The following is a 20,635-nucleotide window of genomic DNA, read 5'->3' on the forward strand; positions in this document are numbered from 1 at the left end:
TTTTACCTATTTCCACCAAAAACATGTACATATGCAGTTAATAGTCATTTGATATTTTAATTTTTCGAAAGATGTCCTATTTACTAATCTTACAGCAAAACGCGTGCCCATATTTTACTTAAATGGTCTCTTTCATAGGATAGAGAAATTCCACGACTGGGGGATTGTCACACATTCGATGTCCCTATTAACATTACACGTTCCATGTTTTGGTTTTAATGGCAGTTGACCCTCTGAACCTGCGTACATTATCCACGCAAGAGAGCCATTCTGGACACGCCGTCCCCTTATTAACATATCATTTGCATACTAAATGCTGTAATATTTGGCACACCGAGAGGATTTATGGTAAAACATCCGTCCCAGTCAAATGCAGACGTACCTTTACCATACAAATGGCCATGTTAGGACCAAGAGCCAGTGCCATCAGCGTAAATCGACAAGGGAGGAGAGCTGTCTTCCTGCGGTAGGGGGACACTGTGTGGTCTATATCTACGCATGCGCCCTACGGTTAGGTGACAATTTGTTTGCTGACATGAACAATCTAAGCTCATTTTGTCAGATTTATGTCTGTCGCACACACTGACAAAAACATATATTTTAACTTTGTTAATAGGTTAACATTGTAAAGGTCCGATAATTAACGCTTCCGGTCTCCGTCTACAAATGATTTATCATCTCAGCGATGTTTTACTATTCCCCTCCAGTTAACCCGTGGTGAGCCCCGTAATTATATGGGACACGTTAATCCATAGAGTGCCCCCTCATTAGGCTGAGATTGTCACATGACTAAGGCATTGGTGAAAGGTGTGGCCTATTCTACTGTAGGCGTGGCTAGACTAGTAGTTCATATTCATATAGTCCTAAATTATCGTTTCATTTTAAAGAAAACGGTAATGATACCGTTAGAGCGATGCTAAAAGTATTGCAATAATCTAGAAAAACTTAACACTTAAATCTGGAAAATCGGCTCCTTTGTTTTAAATATTTGTCGTTTTTGGACAGAACTTGCAAATTCATACCGAGTCGAGTTTTTATACATTAATAAGACTTTCGCGATAAAGAACCGACGAAGGGGCGGATTCGAGTCCTATCTCGTTACTGATGTCTGTATGGGTACCGAGTTGAGTCCTATCTCGTTACTGATGTCTGTATGGGGACCGAGTTGAGTCCTATCTCGTTACTGATTTCTGTATGGGTACCGAGTTGAGTTCTATCTCGTTACTGATGTCTGTATGGGGACCGAGTTGAGTCCTATCTCGTTACTGATGTCTGTATGGGGACCGAGTTGAGTCCTATCTCGTTACAGGTGTCTGTATGGGGATCGAGTTGAGTCCTATCTCGTTACTGGTGTCTGTATGGGGACCGAGATGAGTCCTATCTCGTTACTGGTGTCTGTATGGAGACCGAGTTGAGTCCTATTTCGTTACTGATGTCTGTATGGGGACCGAGTTGAGTCCTTTCTCGTTACAGGTGTCTGTATGGGGATCGAGTTGAGTCCTATCTCGTTACTGGAGTCTGTATGGGGACCGAGCTGAGTCCTATCTCGTTACTGGTGTCTGGATGGGGACCGAGTTGAGTCCTATCTCGTTACTGATTTCTGTATGGGTACCGAGTTGAGTTCTATCTCGTTACTGATGTCTGTATGGGGACCGAGTTTAGTCCTATCTCGTTACAGGTGTCTGTATGGGGACCGAGTTGAGTCCTATCTCGTTACTGGTGTTTGTATGGGGACCGAGCTGAGTCCTATCTCGTTACTGGTGTCTGTATGGGGACCGAGTTGAGTCCTATCTCGTTACTGGTGTCTGTATGGCGACCGAGTTGAGTCCTATTTCGTTACTGATGTCTGTATGGGGACCGAGTTGAGTCCTATCTCGGTATAGTTGTCTGTAATGATGAAGACTATTTAGGACACTACTGCTGTTACTTACCTTTAGGACTGTAGGATAAAACGCTGAACTCTTTGTCGAAGTCGAAGCGACAGAAGAGTTGACCATCTTTGATGACGAACTGGTCACCCCGCTGTAGGATTTGTCGACACTCTATACACCGAAAACAGTGGAGATGATAAACGCTGCCCATGGCCTTCATTACCAACTCCTCCGACGATATGTTGTAGCCACACCCATTACACCGCCCCCGGAAAAGTCTGAAGAAAGATAGAATAACCATGTAAATGGTATTAATGGGGGAAAACCTTCGTCTGAAATTCGATTGTTCTCAGTTCTTGACAAGGCAGGTAACAACTAAAAAAGAAAAAACGAGCAGAGCCAGGGAGGGTTATTTAAGCAACAGATTGCATAGAAGTGGTAGATCTACTGGATGACATGCCACAACCTTGCAGTTTATTGCTTGTATTTTCGTTACATATAATGCAATCTGACGTGATGTTTTTGCATAAAATTAAAAAAATGTACCGCTATGCCTTGGTCAACTACACACAGAGAAACACCTGACGTCAGGCGCTGTTTCGTAGACAAAATTTAAAGACAAAACAACGCCGTCATATCGGATTCATTTGTTTTCAATTTTAAGAAAATAAGTAATACTTCAAACGGATAAAACAATAATATTAAATATCGGCGATTAACCTGCCGGAGGACGCTTTAAATAATGCTTTTTTAAGAACTATTTTCCGGGCGCGTAGCCACACAATGGTAGCAGCAACAATCAGACCATGTTTTAATATAAGTTGCAAATAGCAATGGTAGTTATGCTCCCGTGAATGAAACTCCTCATAGAAGGGATAAAGAAGGCCATTACCATTCCAAATGAAAATGTGCGATCATGGTATACTTAGTTTGGTTGCAGGAAAATGTGTGGTTTGAGAGCTGGGGAGTACAGACAATGTACGAGCGACTATTGAAGGCGGTAGGCACTATAAATGTTAGAGTTCGAGAGCTGGGGAGTACAGACCATGTACGAGCGACTATGGAAGGCGGTAGGCACTATAAATGGAAAGAGTTTGAGGATGGCTGGTGTTGCACCACTCTCTAGATTCTAACTCACATATTACATTGACACCATTCGTGGAGCCGCTCGGCCGTCCTCTGTGCTACACCGATTTACGGACAATACCGATCACATCCGAGATAGGAGGCGCTAAAACAAAGGGTGGATGATCCAGCTTAATCAGGTGATCAGGAATGTCCTGTCGATCGTCTGATAATCCGCCTAGGACCAGTGATCCGGTAAAACGGTCTCGGTAAGCTCTCACGGCCAAAGGGCTGTATATACACTGTGCCAGACATTCTGGTATATACCTATAGCAATGACTTAGGGAAACTGGTAGTATATGGTAAACGTTATACAACATCTCCGCGTGTTTAGTTGAAATTACTTTTGCACTTGCATCTCTACGTCATCAAAAAGAGTTCTGATATTGAGTCCGGAACGAACATGACCTATGTAGCTAATTTGACCTAGACAGACCCAGGTCACATTTGGGTTAATGGGAATGATTTGGTTCGTTTGCTGCACTTAGGAACATTTACTCATGATATTACTTATAACAGGTTCGGTTTTACCGGAGTGTTTAGTTCATGATAATAGGAGCTTGATAACGGGATGATACCTATGTCTTTTTGATACCTGAATTAACCGAATTAAGGAAAACGTTTAGGCTGATATTACTCCATATTGAGTTGCTTAGAGGGAGAGGGAGTTTACGAATTCAATACGACAGCGATTATTCAAGTAACAATACAGATCCCACGATCTCGAATCCACGAATTAAACCCTGATCGAATTGGTATCGTATATCAGGTTTAAGCGCAATCTAAGTTAAATCTGCATACGACATATCACTAGTCTCGAAATAAAATACTTCACTTTGATGAAAACAGGTACGTAACGATATAGAATACTTTTAATATTTTGGATGCAAGGAAATAAGAAAAAGAAACAATTTTCGGGAAGATGGACCAGGGTGACTCCCGAGCGTCTGAAGCAGTAGGCGGCTACCGGGACACTGACAAACAGGGACTCTTCAGGATGGCAGGATCCCTGTGTTTGTCGTGTACACACGGGGGTTGTGTGGGTACGGATGGCGATACATCCCACCGCTACTGTACACCCAAAGTCAACCTGTCACACAAGCCTCGTTCCGGTGACAGCTTGTTTGTATTCACTGCGGAGCACATTCCTCCATGCTGTTTCGTGAAAGCCGCCATGTTGACAGGGGCGGGCAAGCCCAGCAGTGGTATTCACCGAGGACTCGAATGTCAACACTAGCAAGCACAGGTGAACAAAACGTAAGGCAAAAATAAACTATTGTCAAAAATTAACCACAATGTGAAATTGTGTGAATGAAGAATAGGCCATTATGGCGGAGGAGGAGAAACGTCATTGTTTCATTGCGCATGCTCATGGTTACAACAAATAGAGTCGCTGAATACTGGTGTCTGTTTGGCGTAATAGTACATATTCGGCAGGGATAGTGAACAGAGACACATCCTTTCGTGTATTACTGGAGATGGGACCGAATGTGTATTCTATTGACATCGACGCAGATAGAATATGATCCACTTGTTATACGGTCTTGAAAAAAAAGGAAACCTCCTTCTGTTTTTAACGCATGTCAAACAAATAATAGGATGTTGACAGTAGAGTTTATACCCCTCCCTCTCCCAGCGGGGTGGAAGACGAGTGTTGATAGACTCCTTAAAAGGTCAACTCGGGGCAGCCGTCCTGTACTCTAAAGCTCACCACTTACGTTGAGTAACAGCGTGTATATAAATCCGCTGCATACAAGAACAGAATATACCCGTTTAATTTATTATGCAATAAATGTAAGTTCAACGAGTTTTATGACTGTGTACTTTTTTGTAGAGGTTGGGATCGGTGGCAGTGTTACGACAGGGAAAGTGAAGAGGGGGCTGACTGTTAACGGCGCCGTAATGTTGATGTATACTTCACCATCTACCCAACGTGTACCGTGTGTATACTTCATAAACTAGACATAGTGTACCGTGTGTATACTTCACCATCTACTCATAGTGTACCGTATGTATGCTTCATAAACTAGACATAGTGTACCGTGTGTATACTTCACCATCTACCCATAGTGTACCGTATGTATGCTTCATAAACTAGACATAGTGTACCGTGTGTATTCTTCACCATCTACTCATAGTGTACCGTGTGTATTCTTCACCATCTACTCATAGTGTACCGTGTGTATTCTTCATCATCTACATATAGTGTACCGTGTGTATACTTCATCATCTACATATAGTGTACCGTGTGTATACTTCATCATCTACATATAGTGTACCGTGTGTATACTTCATCATCTACCATCAGTGTACCGTGTGTATACTTTATAAGCTACCCATAGTGTACCGTGTGTATACTTCATCATCTATCCATTGTGTACCGTATGTTTACTTCATAAACTACCCATAGTGTACCGTGTGTATACTTCATCATCTATCCATAGTGTACCGTATGTTTACTTACTTCATAAACTACCCATAGTGTACCGTGTGTATACTTCATCATCTACATATAGTGTACCGTGTGTATACTTCATCATCTACATATAGTGTACCGTGTGTATACTTCATCATCTACCCATAGTGTACCGTGTGTATACTTTATAAGCTACCCATAGTGTACCGTATGTTTACTTCATAAACTAACCATAGTGTACCGTGTGTATACTTCATAAACTAAACATAGTGTACCGTGTGTATACTTCATAAACTACTCATAGTGTACCGTATGTATACTTCATAAACTAAACATAGTGTACCGTATGTATACTTCATAAACTAAACATAGTGTACTGTGTGTATACTTCACCATCTTCTCATAGTGTACCGTGTGTATTCTTCATCATCTATCCATAGTGTACCGTATGTATACTTCATCATCTACATATAGTGTACCGTGTGTATACTTCATCATCTACATATAGTGTTCTGTGTATATACTTCATCATCTATCCATAGTTTACCATGTGTAATACTTCATCATCTACCAATAGTGTGCTGTGTGTATACTTCATCATCTACATATCGTGTACCGTATTTATATTCATCATCTACATATAGTGTACCGTGTGTATACTTCATCATCTTTTCATTGTGTACCGTGTGTACACTTCCTCATCTTTTCATTGTGTACCGTGTGTATACTTCCTCATCTACCCATAGTGTACCGTGTGTATACTTCATCATCTTTTCATGGTGTACCGTGTGTACACTTCCTCATCTTTTCATTGTGTACCGTGTGTACACTTCCTCATCTACCCATAGTGTACCGTGTGTATACTTCCTCATCTTTTCATTGTGTACCGTGTGTATACTTCATCATCTTTTCATTGTGTACCGTGTGTACACTTCCTCATCTACCCATAGTGTACCGTGTGTATACTTCATAAACTACCCATAGTGTACCGTGTGTATACTTCATAATCTACCCTTAGTGTACCGTGTGTATACTTCATCATCTACTCTAAGTGTTTTCTGTCAATAGTTATGAATACTTTTCTATTTTTAGATGCGGATGACGGCGAATTGTTTTTCACCTCACCTGTTTGGGTGACAATAACATTTAAAACCGTCTTAATGGGAACATTAAAACGTATAAATCATGTTATAAACTGTAGCATTAATGACACGAATGTATCTTTCTGACAAATGTCTCGTAATGCTTGCACCACACACGATTCAGATTGGGGAAGGGTGTTTTGACAAATTTTATGTTCAAATTCACTTTATCATTACTTTAGATCTGGAGGTAAGCAACAGCAGACGCCAGCTGTCTCAAAGGAGCCGCACGTTAGTCCCAGCGATGGTGTGTTACCATCCTAACGGCTACACTGTACGTACACCTTCGGAATTGTAACATTTGTGATCGTCAAAATTAAAAGAAATGTATAAAGATTGTGTTGGTTAATGAGGTGAAGGTCAATGGCTGTGAGCCGTAGGGGGATTGGTTAATAAGGTGAAGGTCAATGGCTGTGAGCCGTAGTGGGATTGGTTAAGGAGGTGAACGTCAATGGCTGTGAGCCGTAGGGGGGCTGGTTAGTGAGGTGAAGGTCAATGGCTGTGAGCGGTAGGGGGATTGGTAAATGAGGTGGAGGTCAATGGCTGTGAGCCGTAGGGGGATTGGTTAATGAGGTGAAGGTCAATGGCTGTGAGCGGTAGGGGGATTGGTAAATGAGGTGAAGGTCAATGGCTGTGAGCCGTAGGGGGATTGGTTAAAAGCGGGGATCTGGTTCAATGACCCTTTCTCTAAAGGTAAATTAATCCTATATACGTACTATATTAAAGAAAAAGGCGACGAACAAACTGTGAAATATGAGATAATCGATGAAACAGTCACGGAATAAAATGTCAAACGAAAATGTAAAACAGCATGCGAATCCCACCAATCTGAATGGAGATTGAAATTAGTTATAATGGTCGTAAACGCGTCGCGCTAACATGTCCGTTAGGGTATAATAGTCAGATAGCCCTGTATGTCGTGCTAGCCCTGTATGCTCGGGTATAAAGGTCGTACTAGCCCTGTATGTTCGGGTACTGTGGTCATACAGGCGTCATGCTAGCTCTGTATAATCGGGTATAATGGTCGCACAAGATTCCCGCTAGCTCTGTATGTTCGAGTAAAATGGTCGTACAAGCGTTGTGCTAGCCCCGTATGTTCGGGTATAATGGTCGTACAAGCGTCGTGCTAGCCCTGTAAGTTCGAGTATAATGGTCGTACAAAATTCGTGCTAGCTCTGTATGTTCGGGTATAACGGTCGTATACGCGTCGTGCTAGCCCTTTATATTCTGTTATAATGGTAGTGCAAGCGTCGTGCTAGCCCTGTATCTTCGGTTATAATAGTTGTACATGCGTCGTACTAACCCTGTGTGCCGGGTATAAAGGTCATACTTGCCCTGTTTGTTCAGGTTTAAAGGTCGTACTTGCCCTGTGTGTCGGGTATAATGGTCGTACTAGCCCTGTTTGTGCGAATATACATTTTTGTGATGTTCGGTACTCACTTGTCATAGTCGTGTTTGCAGTACAGTTGTTGATCCTTGACGAAACACGACCCGGACAGAGGAAGCCGACAGATGGCGCAAAGTAGACACGTCTCGTGCCAGAAATGGTCCTGGACCTTCAGTAAGAACCTGTCCTCAATTGAGTGTTGACAGCCTGCACATTGTTCCATTTCCAAGGTAGGCATCGTACCTGAAATCAACGTAATAGTGTTAAAAACGTTGGTAGCGAAACTTTGAGTTCATTGTTATCAGTTCAAAGGTATACATGTAGTCAACTGAACTATGTATGACTGCAGAACTCGTTCAGGATGAATACATAATTCACTTAGGAACATTTAAGGGAGTGTGACGGATCTTCCCTCCGGTTCATCGGCCCCTCACTAATTCATCGTGGAGGAAATGCTGTTTGAAAAAATAATTTCAAGGTCACCAGCAAAGAATATCCATATTGCTCTACTTACAATTACGGTCGAAAAGCGTTGTAAGTAATCATTGATTGGAAATTTATCTGCGATAGAACGACTCACCGCCCAAACAACTCCCGGCTCTATTACAACTCCTGGTTAAACGATAACGAACAACTCCTGGTAAAACTGTACAGAACAACTCCTGGTAAAACTGTACAGAACAACTCTTGTTAAAACTGTACAGAACAACTCCTGTTGAAAATTGTACAGAACAACTCCTGGTAAAACTGTTCAGAACAACTCCTGGTAAAACTGTACAGAACAACTCCTGGTAAAACTGTACAGAACAACTCCAGGTAAAACTGTACAGAACTCCTGTTGAAAATTATACAGAACAACTCCTGGTAGAACTGTTCAGAACAACTCCTGGTAAAACTGTACAGAACAACTCCTGGTAAAACTGTACAGAACAACTCCAGGTAAAATTGTACAGAACAACTCCTGGTAAAACTGTACAGAACAACTCCTGGTAAAACTGTACAGAACAACTCCTGGTTAAACTGAACAGAACAATTCCTGGTAAAACTGTACAGAACAACTCTTGGTAAAACTGTACAGAACAACTCCTGTTGAAAATTGTACAGAACAACTCCTGGTAAAACTGTTCAGAACAACTCCTGGTAAATTGTACAGAACAACTCCAGGTAAAATTGTTCAGAACAACTCTTGGTAAAACTGTACAGAACAACTCCTGTTAAAACTGTACAGAACAACTCCTGGTAAAACTGTTCAGAACAACTCCAGGTAAAATTGTACAGAGCCACTCCTGGTAAAACTGTACAGAATAACCCTTTGGCTGCTTAGAAACCCACTTTTCCTTTAATTTTCCATCGAACCATTTTAGAACCTATATTACAACTTTCCACCAGGACATTTACCTGGCCGAAATCATAACTCTATAGAATAACAAGCTATCTAGTGGGTACCAACGCGATCGGGATACACATATTGGTGAATTCTGTTTTAACTTTTACTAGTGTATATTGTTTAAGGTTTACATTACAATCAGGTACCACACGGGAAAATCTTGCTAGTCATCGGGTCCTATTCATTTTTCTCCAAATGGGAAACAATGCAGAAAAAAACAAAGACTGACGGAGTGTTACTAACGGTTCATGTGAATACCCCAATAGTACCGGAGCCGACATAGAACACCCCGCCATTGTACATTCTCAAACTATCCTACTTCATAAGAAATAATACCCTCAATTAAAGAAAGTGAGTCTGTCGCCAAAAGCATTGAAACGTCGACAAAGGAAATTTCCAGCCGATAGAAAGGATAATACGACCCAGGCCGTACGAACAATGTTAGTAATTAGTCAAAATCTATTTTGTTTAAGCAGTCCCTCTTGGTATATGTTCTCTTTTTGTTTTCACTGATTCACACATTTAAAACACCTTGTCTGCGGATTTCCTTTATCAGTGAATCTGCCGCTAGGTTTCGAGCAATCAGCGCCATTTTCCTTTGTCATGAAGTTTAGTGGCACACTCGCGATTCAGCCGATAACGTGTTTGTTAGGGAACTATGGATTGGTATGTTGTAAACGATCGGTAATCAACGTGTCAGCGTTCACGGCAATCATCTTGCGTTCACGTTAGCGTTTCATTTCTTGAGAGAGAATATCGCGAGGAAACATGGATTGTCGATGTTGAAGTGGAGATTCCACCTATTTGATAAGTGATTAATTAATTTGAAATTTTAATTCGATTAATCCTTAATTATTAAAATATGTTATGGTGTTGCAACCGGGTGCCATGACAACAAAATGAAAAGGAAATTACTTAGATTTTTGGACTGACGTTTGCCGAAAGTATCTGTATGATTGAAATGAATATGAAGTTTGTATGAAATCCAGGGCTACCTGATCGTTTGTATCCGTCAATCACGCGCCGTTTATCGATAACTGGGTTACTCGTTGATGCCTGTACAATACATGTCAGATGGTTTGTTTTAACGTCAGAGAATTGCGTGTTACTAGTCATTATGTTACTACAGTCTTTACACACGTAAACACAGTGACATGTGAGACACAAGGCACCCCATACCTGTACACAGTTACACAAAGTCACGAGGATTTATTTATGTAAATTATCTAGCGAGTCGGCTCTAAACAAAAAATATGTTCATCGATAAAATACAAGAATGCAAATCGTATTGTTTTGGGTAATACATTTTAAATTAAATTTTTTAAACATAAAGTGTCAGGAACACAGAAACAATACAGCATACACATGATAGGAATTTTACTGCAGTTTGAAGCTTTGGTCGATAGCAATACCTAGCGCAGTATCATACCTTCCAACCTCTCCTGATATTGTCAATGACGAATTTACCAGACATTATCCATTATGCTTTTGCCAAAATAACATCAATAGCAATTTCGTCCCACCTTGACAATGGCCATAAAATGTCACTCAACATTATCAAAAGCAGTTTACCAGATATTGCCAACGACAACTTTACCAGACATTTCCAACGACAACTTTACCAGATATTGCCAAAGATAGCTTTTGTCAAACTTGACCTGTTTATGTTTTATCCGACATTTCCTATGACAACTTTACCCGACATTGTGCAAAGGTTTTATTCGATATTTGACAAATGCACATTTACCTGTACATTGCAAATGGCACATTTTCCTGACCTTAATGAACAGTTTTTCGATTCTTGCCACTGCTTGCCACTGACAGCTTTACCTGACATTAAGGGTTATGCTTTTCCAATGTATACATTTCCATTCACCATACCCTTCGTATGATAGCTTTATCAGGCCCTGTCGTATACAGCTTTTGCCTTGCTGTCGACCCTTGACTATGACAGCCCTGTTACTACCGATGACGGGTTTATCCAACCTTGGCCAGCCTTGGGTATGACAGCTCTTGTCGATGACAGCCCTTTGTGTTCGGGTATCGCTGACATAGAAAGTGTGGTCACGTCTCTATGATCAGCAAACCTTTCAGAACCTGGCCCTTTAATGCTACAAACAACGGGCTGTAAAGGCCCGATCACAAACCGCTCGCCGCACACTGATTCAAGAAGGGGGAGAAGTGGAGGTAGGAGGGGGGAGGCGATGGGGATCTAACAATGGAGACAGAGCTTACATTTGGAAACATGCCTTTGATCAAGGACCGTGTATTTTGATGGTTTTAATCTTAGGTCATTAGAACTCTTGGTTTATAGACAGTTTTTCAAGCGTTCAGAGAACGACCCAGAGAACATACGTTCATGCTCATAAAACTCAAACACGCCGTACTGTATCTTCTGTTCGCCAACTACCGTTTAATTCTCGCTAAACACTCACACCTGCATTGCGCACGCGTGAAAATTCACACGAAATTGTTCAACTGTGTCATTGCGCTTTGGTGTGAAATGGACTTCATTTTATAGCACGGGTTTATATCTCTCTAGCGCCTGAACTAATGGCGAACCAAATAAAGGGAGGGCATGCGGTAAACTGGGTCCCTACAAAAGCGCCAATGACTCCCTGTAGCCACTCTCTGTCAATGCTCTCCACCAAATTAGCACGTGACTTGGTCCTTGAGGTCAGCTTCATGCCAAAGCTGACCTCGTGGGCCAAGTCACGTGTACTATCTAAAAGAAAAGGTATTGATCCTTTCATAAATGTTAAGTTATAATTTAGATATCCCCGATTACAACCTTATGATGGCATGTAGAAAAAGCTAAAAGCCGTGTATTATCAAAGCCCTAATATCTCGTACAGTCGTGTTCATCGTAGACGGAAAATTGCAGTATCTGAACAATAATGCCATTACTACTGTTTAACTGTCTTACATTATTATATATTCGATAGTCTTAAACCACCATATGTTGTGTGGTCTTTAGTTGAGGCATAATGATCTTAAGTCACTGTATGGTTGATGGTCTTAAGTCACTGTATGGTTGATGGTCTTAAGTCACTGTATGTTAGATAAAATATGAAGTGTCAAATAATAAATGCCAGCTTGTCAACGTTATAACATGCAAAGCAATAATTGGTTTTCGAAGTTTCAATCCTAACTCGACACCTCCGACGTCATATGGAATTAAAAAATGATTAAGTTACAATAAGCATTAATTCTAAGTTTAAGAGGTTTTATACTCATATTGTACGATAATTGTGTTACATACTATAGGCTCTAATTGCGTGGCGAGGTTACAAATATATGATTATTTATTCTCACAACAGTTCTAAACATGGACATTAACGTCGAGAACATCTCAAAACAGTTCAAAATGGAACTCAATGAATAATCAGGAAGAAACAATAAAGCAGTTAAATCTAAATTTGACGATTTTAGAACTGTGTTTTTTAAAATTATATCCATTGTATGTTAAATTATACAAATGTGTTAATAGGATGAAAGCGGCGAGTTGACGAGCGGAAATGATGGCTATGGTGTTGTCGTGACGGGGGTGTCATCATCCGGGGCTGTAGTGCTAATGCAGTGCACAATGCCGCATATAAATCTCAGCTCGGAATTATCAGCAGAAGTTCCTGGTCTGACGGCTGTTTTAAGTTATGTAAAATAACTTACGCGATGATAACTACATTTGACTCACACATCTACGGCGTCGATCAATGCCTATGATGTCACAAATATAAGGAGCATTGATCACTGCAGGTGACGTCATAAATTTACGGCGTCGATCAATGCCTATGATGTCACAAAGTTACGGCGTTGATCACTGCTTTTTACGTTATACATCAACGATTTTGGTCATTTTTTGTGACGTCATACATCTAGGTGGTGACCATGTGACGTCACACTCATATAGTGATAGAAATACTGCAGGTATTGTAACACACCATCAGTGGGAGAACTATTTTAGTATGGAAATACATGTGTCTTTTCGACATTTACGAAGGCGTGTATTTTAGTTCTATTCAAATATATGCCATAATGAACAGTGGTGCATCTTGGATGTACCATCATAAATGTTAAAAAGACACATTTCATTTGTCAAAGGCAATCTTTGATTTTATGTCTCTGGATGGTTTCGTTTGTTCCAAGGTACATCTTAAACAGGCTTCTTAACCAAATGGTGAAACACCATTTGTTTTCGGGAACAAGCAAGCTTTTAATTTTTTATTTACACTCTGACACACTATGTGCGAAGCAAGAGGTCTCGTGTATATGATACATCTACATCTATACAAATATTTAAGGCCAGACGTCTTCAGGAAATCACGAGAATTTCCGCCAAAGTTTTAATTTGACGTCACAGTATTATGACAGAGACCCGAATCAGTTTGCGATTGAAACCTCCTGTACAATACATTCTTGTGTTATGCTTTGCCAGAAACATTATAAGTTGGTAGGTGAGTATAGAATGAAAATTGAAAGATATTAACACAGGACTACATTTTATGTCCAATTGGAATAGCTATTGGTTGGGCAATATATGGCGATTTGGATGCATGGGAAATACTTCAATATTTCCATAAATACTTGTGATGCGTAGGCCAAATATACCGTGCAGGTTCCTTCAATCGTATCCCCCGTAGGTGGAACTACACGACTCTTAACCATTGCATAACAAACATCAGATAATGTTTGAGATTTTTAAAAGCAAACATTTTCTGATGGATAAAACGTAGTTTTTAATTTACTAAAGAAATAAGCCGTCGATTTTGAGGAGTTCTAGTGCGAGTTTACCATTGTCACGGAGTCCCTGATTCACTGATCATCTGTAGAACATTGCATTAGAAATTCGGGATATATCTCTTGATGTTAATCTGGCGATGGTGAAAGGTAATGATATTCATAACGCTATGACATATGTATTTGTAAACGCCTCGTTAGAACAGTAAATAGTCGAGTTTTATGTTAAATATAACCCTGGCTTTATCACAGCCCTGCTTGTATATATGGAAATGTATCGTCTACAGCACTGAGACGTTCTAGTGTTAATAGGGAAATAAGCACAGCTATACCTCTAGTATCTCAGCGTTACAAATACCCACACACTTGCCAGTGTAACTGTTTCACACTGGGTCCCAAGTCAAAATTAAATATTCTAAATCAGTGTTACAGAATCTGATATAGTTAATTAAAATAGTTTACAACGTGAGAAGGTTCTCTGCTGTACAGTACAGGTATACATATATATTGGGAAAGTTTTGAGTTGTGACAGCATCTTAGAGTACAAACCTTATAAAAACACCATAGCCGTATAGAATGCAGTCGTGCACATGCTGTGCCCCACATTGCATGCTTATCTGTACGCTACAACCGCAATCATAATTATTCCGATTAAATTCAAACTACACAAAAATGCTTTGTTCAAGTTTCGCATGGCTAGATCAAAGAAAAAGTCACTTTTCTTGTTTTATTGGGAAATCCTGAAAAAATGGGCTAACAATTATATGATAGAATCTGGAAAACAAACAAAAAACAAGCCGACATGTTTTCTGCCTCCGATATCATCAACCTGTTGGTTAACACTCGCTTTTCCTCATTCTTCTTTTAAGATTTAAAAATCTTGATCATGATTGAAAATCGGGGTCATCTAAAGGCCCCGAGAACACTGCATTTAAAGTTGGAGGCGGGGGACCAGACGGGGGTACAATGTGAAATTGTCGACGTTTTATTTAAATAAAACATCATTCGTATTATATTAAGTGCTAGTTGTACTGCTTGTTAATGCACTTAAAAAAGAAAAATGGGATTAAGAATTTCATGAAAGTAAAGGATCGCCCCTGTCTATAAACTCTGAGTATCAGCCTCAATGTAAAATCTACGATCTTTGATTTTATCTTTGCGTCTAGCCGGAAGTGAAATGATTGTGGGTGTAGCGACATATGGAGATGTACGTAAGGAGGTGACCTAGCGTACCGAGCTCATGTTTTAATCATACGAACACTATTTAGTGTGAGGTACGTAAGATGGTAATGTCTCGTTCCTAACCAGAACTTGACAAACGATTTCCGTCGAAATAAACTTTCTCAAATAAACGTTTAAGAACTGGTTTATGCGATTACTTAACATGCAGTTGCATACAAAATAATTCTCTTCAAGTAATGGGGATTTATAACTTCAGATTTATAATGTTATACAGATGCAACATGACTGAGCTATAAATGATGACGTTATTACGCTGATAACGTTAATGAGACAATTGATACCGATTTTTTACAGTACTTATTAGGACTTCATGAAGTCAATATGTTGAGGTGAGTGGTACAGAGTGACGTCAGCAGGACAAAACTAGGACTGAGTTCTAAAATGTACGTAAGTAGGACGCTGACCGGGACTGAGTTATAAATAGTGACGTTAAAAACCGAACAAGCAAGGACACCACATCGAAAGTCCAGCAACGGAGAAATATGTTATAGGACACAAGACTGACAACACGTCAACATAGATATGTTAGGACATCAGACAGACAAAACGGCAACAGGGATACACCGGACAGACAGCATGACAACATGATATGTTTGGACACCAGACAGGCAACACAGCAGCAGGGATATTTAAGGACATCAGACGGACAAATTTACAGAACATCACAATGACAAGACAACAAGGATACTGTTATGACACGAGACATAGAAGACAAAAGGGAACTATGCGTACGCTAGACAGACAATACGACAGGAGGGATGTATGAGGATGTAAGACTGACAAGGTTTATGACAGATTATGATGACCTTCACCCGAAATCATGAATGGAAGGCTCTCTACACACTCCGCCCGGATCATCCATCAAGCCGAATGTGTTTTTGTCTTGTGTTGGAACACACGTGTACTCTTTATTGTACGGTAGACAGAAACAATAATGATGTCAGAACGGCTCCTAATGAATTGATAGATATGTACATAAAATTATAATCGTGAAAAACGTCTTCTGTCAAAAAATATGGTGAGTCGCGGTAACACCTGTCTGAAGCTCGCTCCCCTACCGAGCTGGCGTGTTACCACCTCACTGGTAAAATTGACAAATTAAAGCGAAATGTCAAAAAGTATATCTGGGTACTTTCAAACTCATTGTCGAAGGTACGTAAAATATTTTGATTTAGTGTGAGAAACGAAGATATTTCAGTACAGTAGCAGCGTTTCTCGATAACTTAATTAGTAAGGTCGAAACTTCAATTGGTTTAGTCCTCAAAAACCTGGGAAACATTCACATCGCAGGAGGCTGCTGTGTTATGTGGTTGATGAAGCCACGCACGTGCTTCCACTGATTGTCCTATCGTGTGTCTTAATTAACGAACTAGATAGCTGTTAGTTTGGGACGACTCGATACACAACGATTTGTCCCTACACCTGTAACATTCTGACTGTGGCCTTATAACACAGTTACCTAGCCTTATAAACTTATGACTTCTAAAAAGTTCTACTCAAAGTATGAGAGAGAAATCTAGGGGATAGTCTATGACCTGAGTGCACTAAAATATGAGTGACTGGCTCCAACAACGAATAACCGCTATTTAGCATGGAAAATATACTAAACGCCGTTTCATTCAAACCGTGTTTTAATCCCTATCCCTCCGCCTGTGAAAATGTATACCTCCTGGTAGTTGTGATATAAGCTGATGTCCAGTCCTCAGCGAGTAAGGCTCACTAAAGTACACGTGTGTTACCTGTCATATTAATACATATTAGACGACTTGCAATTTTATACAACGTATGAAAAAGCCATAAACCATGACAATGGGTTTACATCTTATCATTTATTTACAGGTCTTCACGACCCAGGCTTTATGTACGGGATAACACAATCGTGATACCCTAGCTTCCTTCCTTAAAATATATATCATCTATGTATAATGAAAATATTATACAGGTCCATTCAGCAGTCATAAGGACAAGTGGATTAGCGAATTTGAAATTCAAATTCTTGTTAAAATTATGCAAAACACAGGTACACATTTCACATAAAGAGGCGCCGAAGACATAATCCTTCAAGCGTTTGCATTGTGTGTATGCTTCAGTCTTTCAAGATATCAATCGAGACAGATTCGTCTGTCAATGTTGTGTGGCAGAGGGCAGGTGCAGTGAAAGGGATTGTGATCTGGGCTGATACAGTCTCACCAGCCCAGGTAAACCTTAAAGCGTTAGTAAAGGTAACTGACTCCGCGTTTGTAAAGGTAACTGACTCCGCGTTAGAAAAGGTAACTGACTCCACGTTAGAAAAGGTAACTGACTCGGCGTTAGTAAAGGTAACTGACTCCGCGTTAGTAAAGTAAGAGACTGCGCGTTAGTAATGGTAACTGACTCCGCGTTAGTTAAGGTAACTGACTCCGCGTTAGAAAAGGTAACTGACTCCGCGTTAGTAAAGGTAACTGACTCCGCGTTAGTAAAGGTAACTGACTCCGCGTTAGTAAAGGTAACTGACTCCGCGTTAGTAAAGGTAACTGACTCCGCGTTAGTAAAGGTAACTGACTCCGCGTTAGTAAAGGTAACTGACTCCGCGTTAGTAAAGGTAACTGACTCCGCGTTAGTAAAGGTAACTGACTCCGCGTTAGTAAAGGTAACTAACTACGCGTTAGTAAAGGTAACGGACTCCGCGTTAGTAAAGGTAACTGACTCCGCGTCAGTAAAGGTAACTGACTCCGCGTTAGAAAAGGTAACTGACTCCGCGTTAGTAAAGGTAACTGACTCCGCGTTAGTAAAGGTTACTGACTCCGCGTTAGTAAAGGTAACTAACTACGCGTCAGTAAAGGTAACTGACTCCGCGTCAGTAATGGTAACTGACTCCGCGTTAGTAAAGGTAACTGACTCCGCGTTAGTAAAGGTAACTGACTCCGCGTTAGTAAAGATAACTCACTCCGCGTTATTAAAGATAACTGACTACGCGTTAGTAAAGGCAACTGACTCCGCGTTAGTAAAGGTAACTGACTCCGCGTTAGTAAAGGTAACTGATTCCTTGTTAGTAAAGGTATCTGACTCCGCGTTAGTAAAGATAACTGACTCCGCGTTAGTAAAGTTAACTGACTACGCGTTAGTAAAGATAACTGACTTAGCGTAAGTAACTTAAGAGACTCCGCGTAAGTGAAGTAAGAAACTTTGAGTAAGTAAAGAAATAGAGACCATCCCTGTTAGTAGAGACACCGCGTGAGTACAGGTAACGAAACCACATACGTAAAGTAAGAGACACCGCGTGAGTACAGGTAACGAAACCACGTACGTAAAATAAGAGACACCGCGTCAGTTACAATACCAGGCACTGCGCTAGTAAACTACATGTAGGAGACACCGCGTTAGTAAAGGAAACAGACTTCGCATTTGTACAGTTAAAGGCACCGTCATAGTTCAGGTGATAGAACAGGTGACAGACTCCATGTTTGTATAGCAAGACTCCGAGTTAGTACAGTAACATACTCTTCAAGATTAGCAGGCATCATGTTAACTGTACTATGATACAGTAGTGTACCACACTGTGTAAGTTATAGTGACACAGTAGTGTATTACACTGTATTAGTTAAAGTGATACAGAAATGTATTACACTGTATAAGTTATAGTGACACAGTAGTGTATACCACTGTATTAGTTAAAGTGACACAGCGTTGTATTACACTGTGTAAGTTATAGTGACACACCAATGTATTACACTATAAGTTATAGTGACGCAGCATTGTATTACACTGTATAAGTTATAGTGACACACCCATCTATTACACTGTATAAGTTATAGTGACGCAGCATTGTATTACACTGTGTAAGTTATAGTGATACAGCATTGTAGCACACTGTATACGTTATTATAGTGACGCAGCATTGTATTACACTGTGTATATAGTGACACAGTAGTGTATTACACTGTATAAGTTATAGTGACGCAGCATTGTATTACACTGTGTAAGTTATAGTGATACAGCATTGTAGCACACTGTATACGTTATAGTGACACACCAATGTATTACACTGTATAAGTTATAGTGACGCAGCATTGTATTACACTGTGTAAGTTATAGTGACACAGCATTGCATTACACTGTATAAGTTATAGTGACGCAGCATTGTATTACACTGTAGAAGTTATAGTTACACACCAATGTATTACACTGTATAATTTATAGTGACACAGCATTGTATTACACTGTATAAGTTATAGTGACACACCAATGTATTACACTGTATAAGTTATAGTGACGCAGCATTGTATTACACTGTGTAAGTTATAGTGACACAGCATTGTATTACACTGTATAAGTTATAGTGACACACCAATGTATTACACTGTATAAGTTATAGTGACGCAGCATTGTATTACACTGTGTAAGTTATAGTGACACAGCATTGTATTACACTGTATAAGTTATAGTGACACACCAATGTATTACACTGTATAAGTTATAGTGACGCAGCATTGTATTACACTGTGTAAGTTATAGTGACACACCAATGTATTACACTGTATAAGTTATAGTGACGCAGCATTGTATTACATTGTGTAAGTTATAGTGACGCAGCATTGTATTACACTGTATAAGTTATAGTGACGCACCATTGTATTACACTGTGTAAGTTATAGTGACACACCAATGTATTATCCTGTATACGTTATTATGACACAGCATCGTATTACACTGTGGAAGTTATAGTGACACACCAAGGTATTACACTGTCTAAGTTATAGTGACGCAGCATTGTATTACATTGTGTAAGTTATAGTGACACACCAAGGTATTACACTGTCTAAGTTATAGTGACACAGCATTGTATTACACTGTATAAGTTATAGTGACACGGCATTGTATTAGACTGTATACGTTATAGTGACACAGCATCGTATTAGACTGTATACGTTATAGTGACACAGCATCGTATTAGACTGTATACGTTATAGTGACACAGCATCGTATTAGACTGTATACGTTATAGTGACACATCATTGTATTAGACTGTATACGTTATAGTGACACAGCATTGTATTACACTGTATAAGTTATAGTGACACACCAATGTATTACACTGTATACTTTATAGTGGCACACCGATGTATTTCATTGTATACGTTATAGTGACACACCAATGTATTACACTGTATAAGTTATAGTGACACACCAATGTATTACACTGTATACGTTATAGTGGCACACCAATGTATTACATTGTATACGTTATAGTGACACACCAATGTATTACACTGTATACACTGTGTAAGTTATAGATATAGAGTAGATTCACACTGCATAAGGTTTTGTTGTTTCGGTCACATACGAACT

The 20,635-nt window shown here is 39.9% G+C and overlaps 1 protein-coding gene across 1 annotated transcript in view; it reads right to left on the reverse strand.

Annotated features, from left to right (window-relative positions):
- Positions 1-20,635, reverse strand: part of LOC110461805 (LIM homeobox transcription factor 1-alpha-like) — a 44,047-nt gene that overhangs the window by 13,546 nt on the left and 9,866 nt on the right. The window contains exons 2-3 of the mRNA XM_021515475.1: positions 7,995-8,184; positions 1,932-2,149 (exon numbers count right to left, since the gene is read on the reverse strand). Of these exons, the coding sequence (XP_021371150.1) occupies positions 1,932-2,149; positions 7,995-8,179 (403 nt within the window). The 5' untranslated portion in view covers positions 8,180-8,184. The remainder of the gene's footprint in view (positions 1-1,931; positions 2,150-7,994; positions 8,185-20,635) is intronic.

The sequence above is a fragment of the Mizuhopecten yessoensis genome, unplaced genomic scaffold (genome assembly GCF_002113885.1).
Source record: "Mizuhopecten yessoensis strain PY_sf001 unplaced genomic scaffold, ASM211388v2 scaffold10685, whole genome shotgun sequence".
In the NCBI taxonomy this organism is placed as follows: Eukaryota; Metazoa; Mollusca; class Bivalvia; order Pectinida; family Pectinidae; genus Mizuhopecten; species Mizuhopecten yessoensis.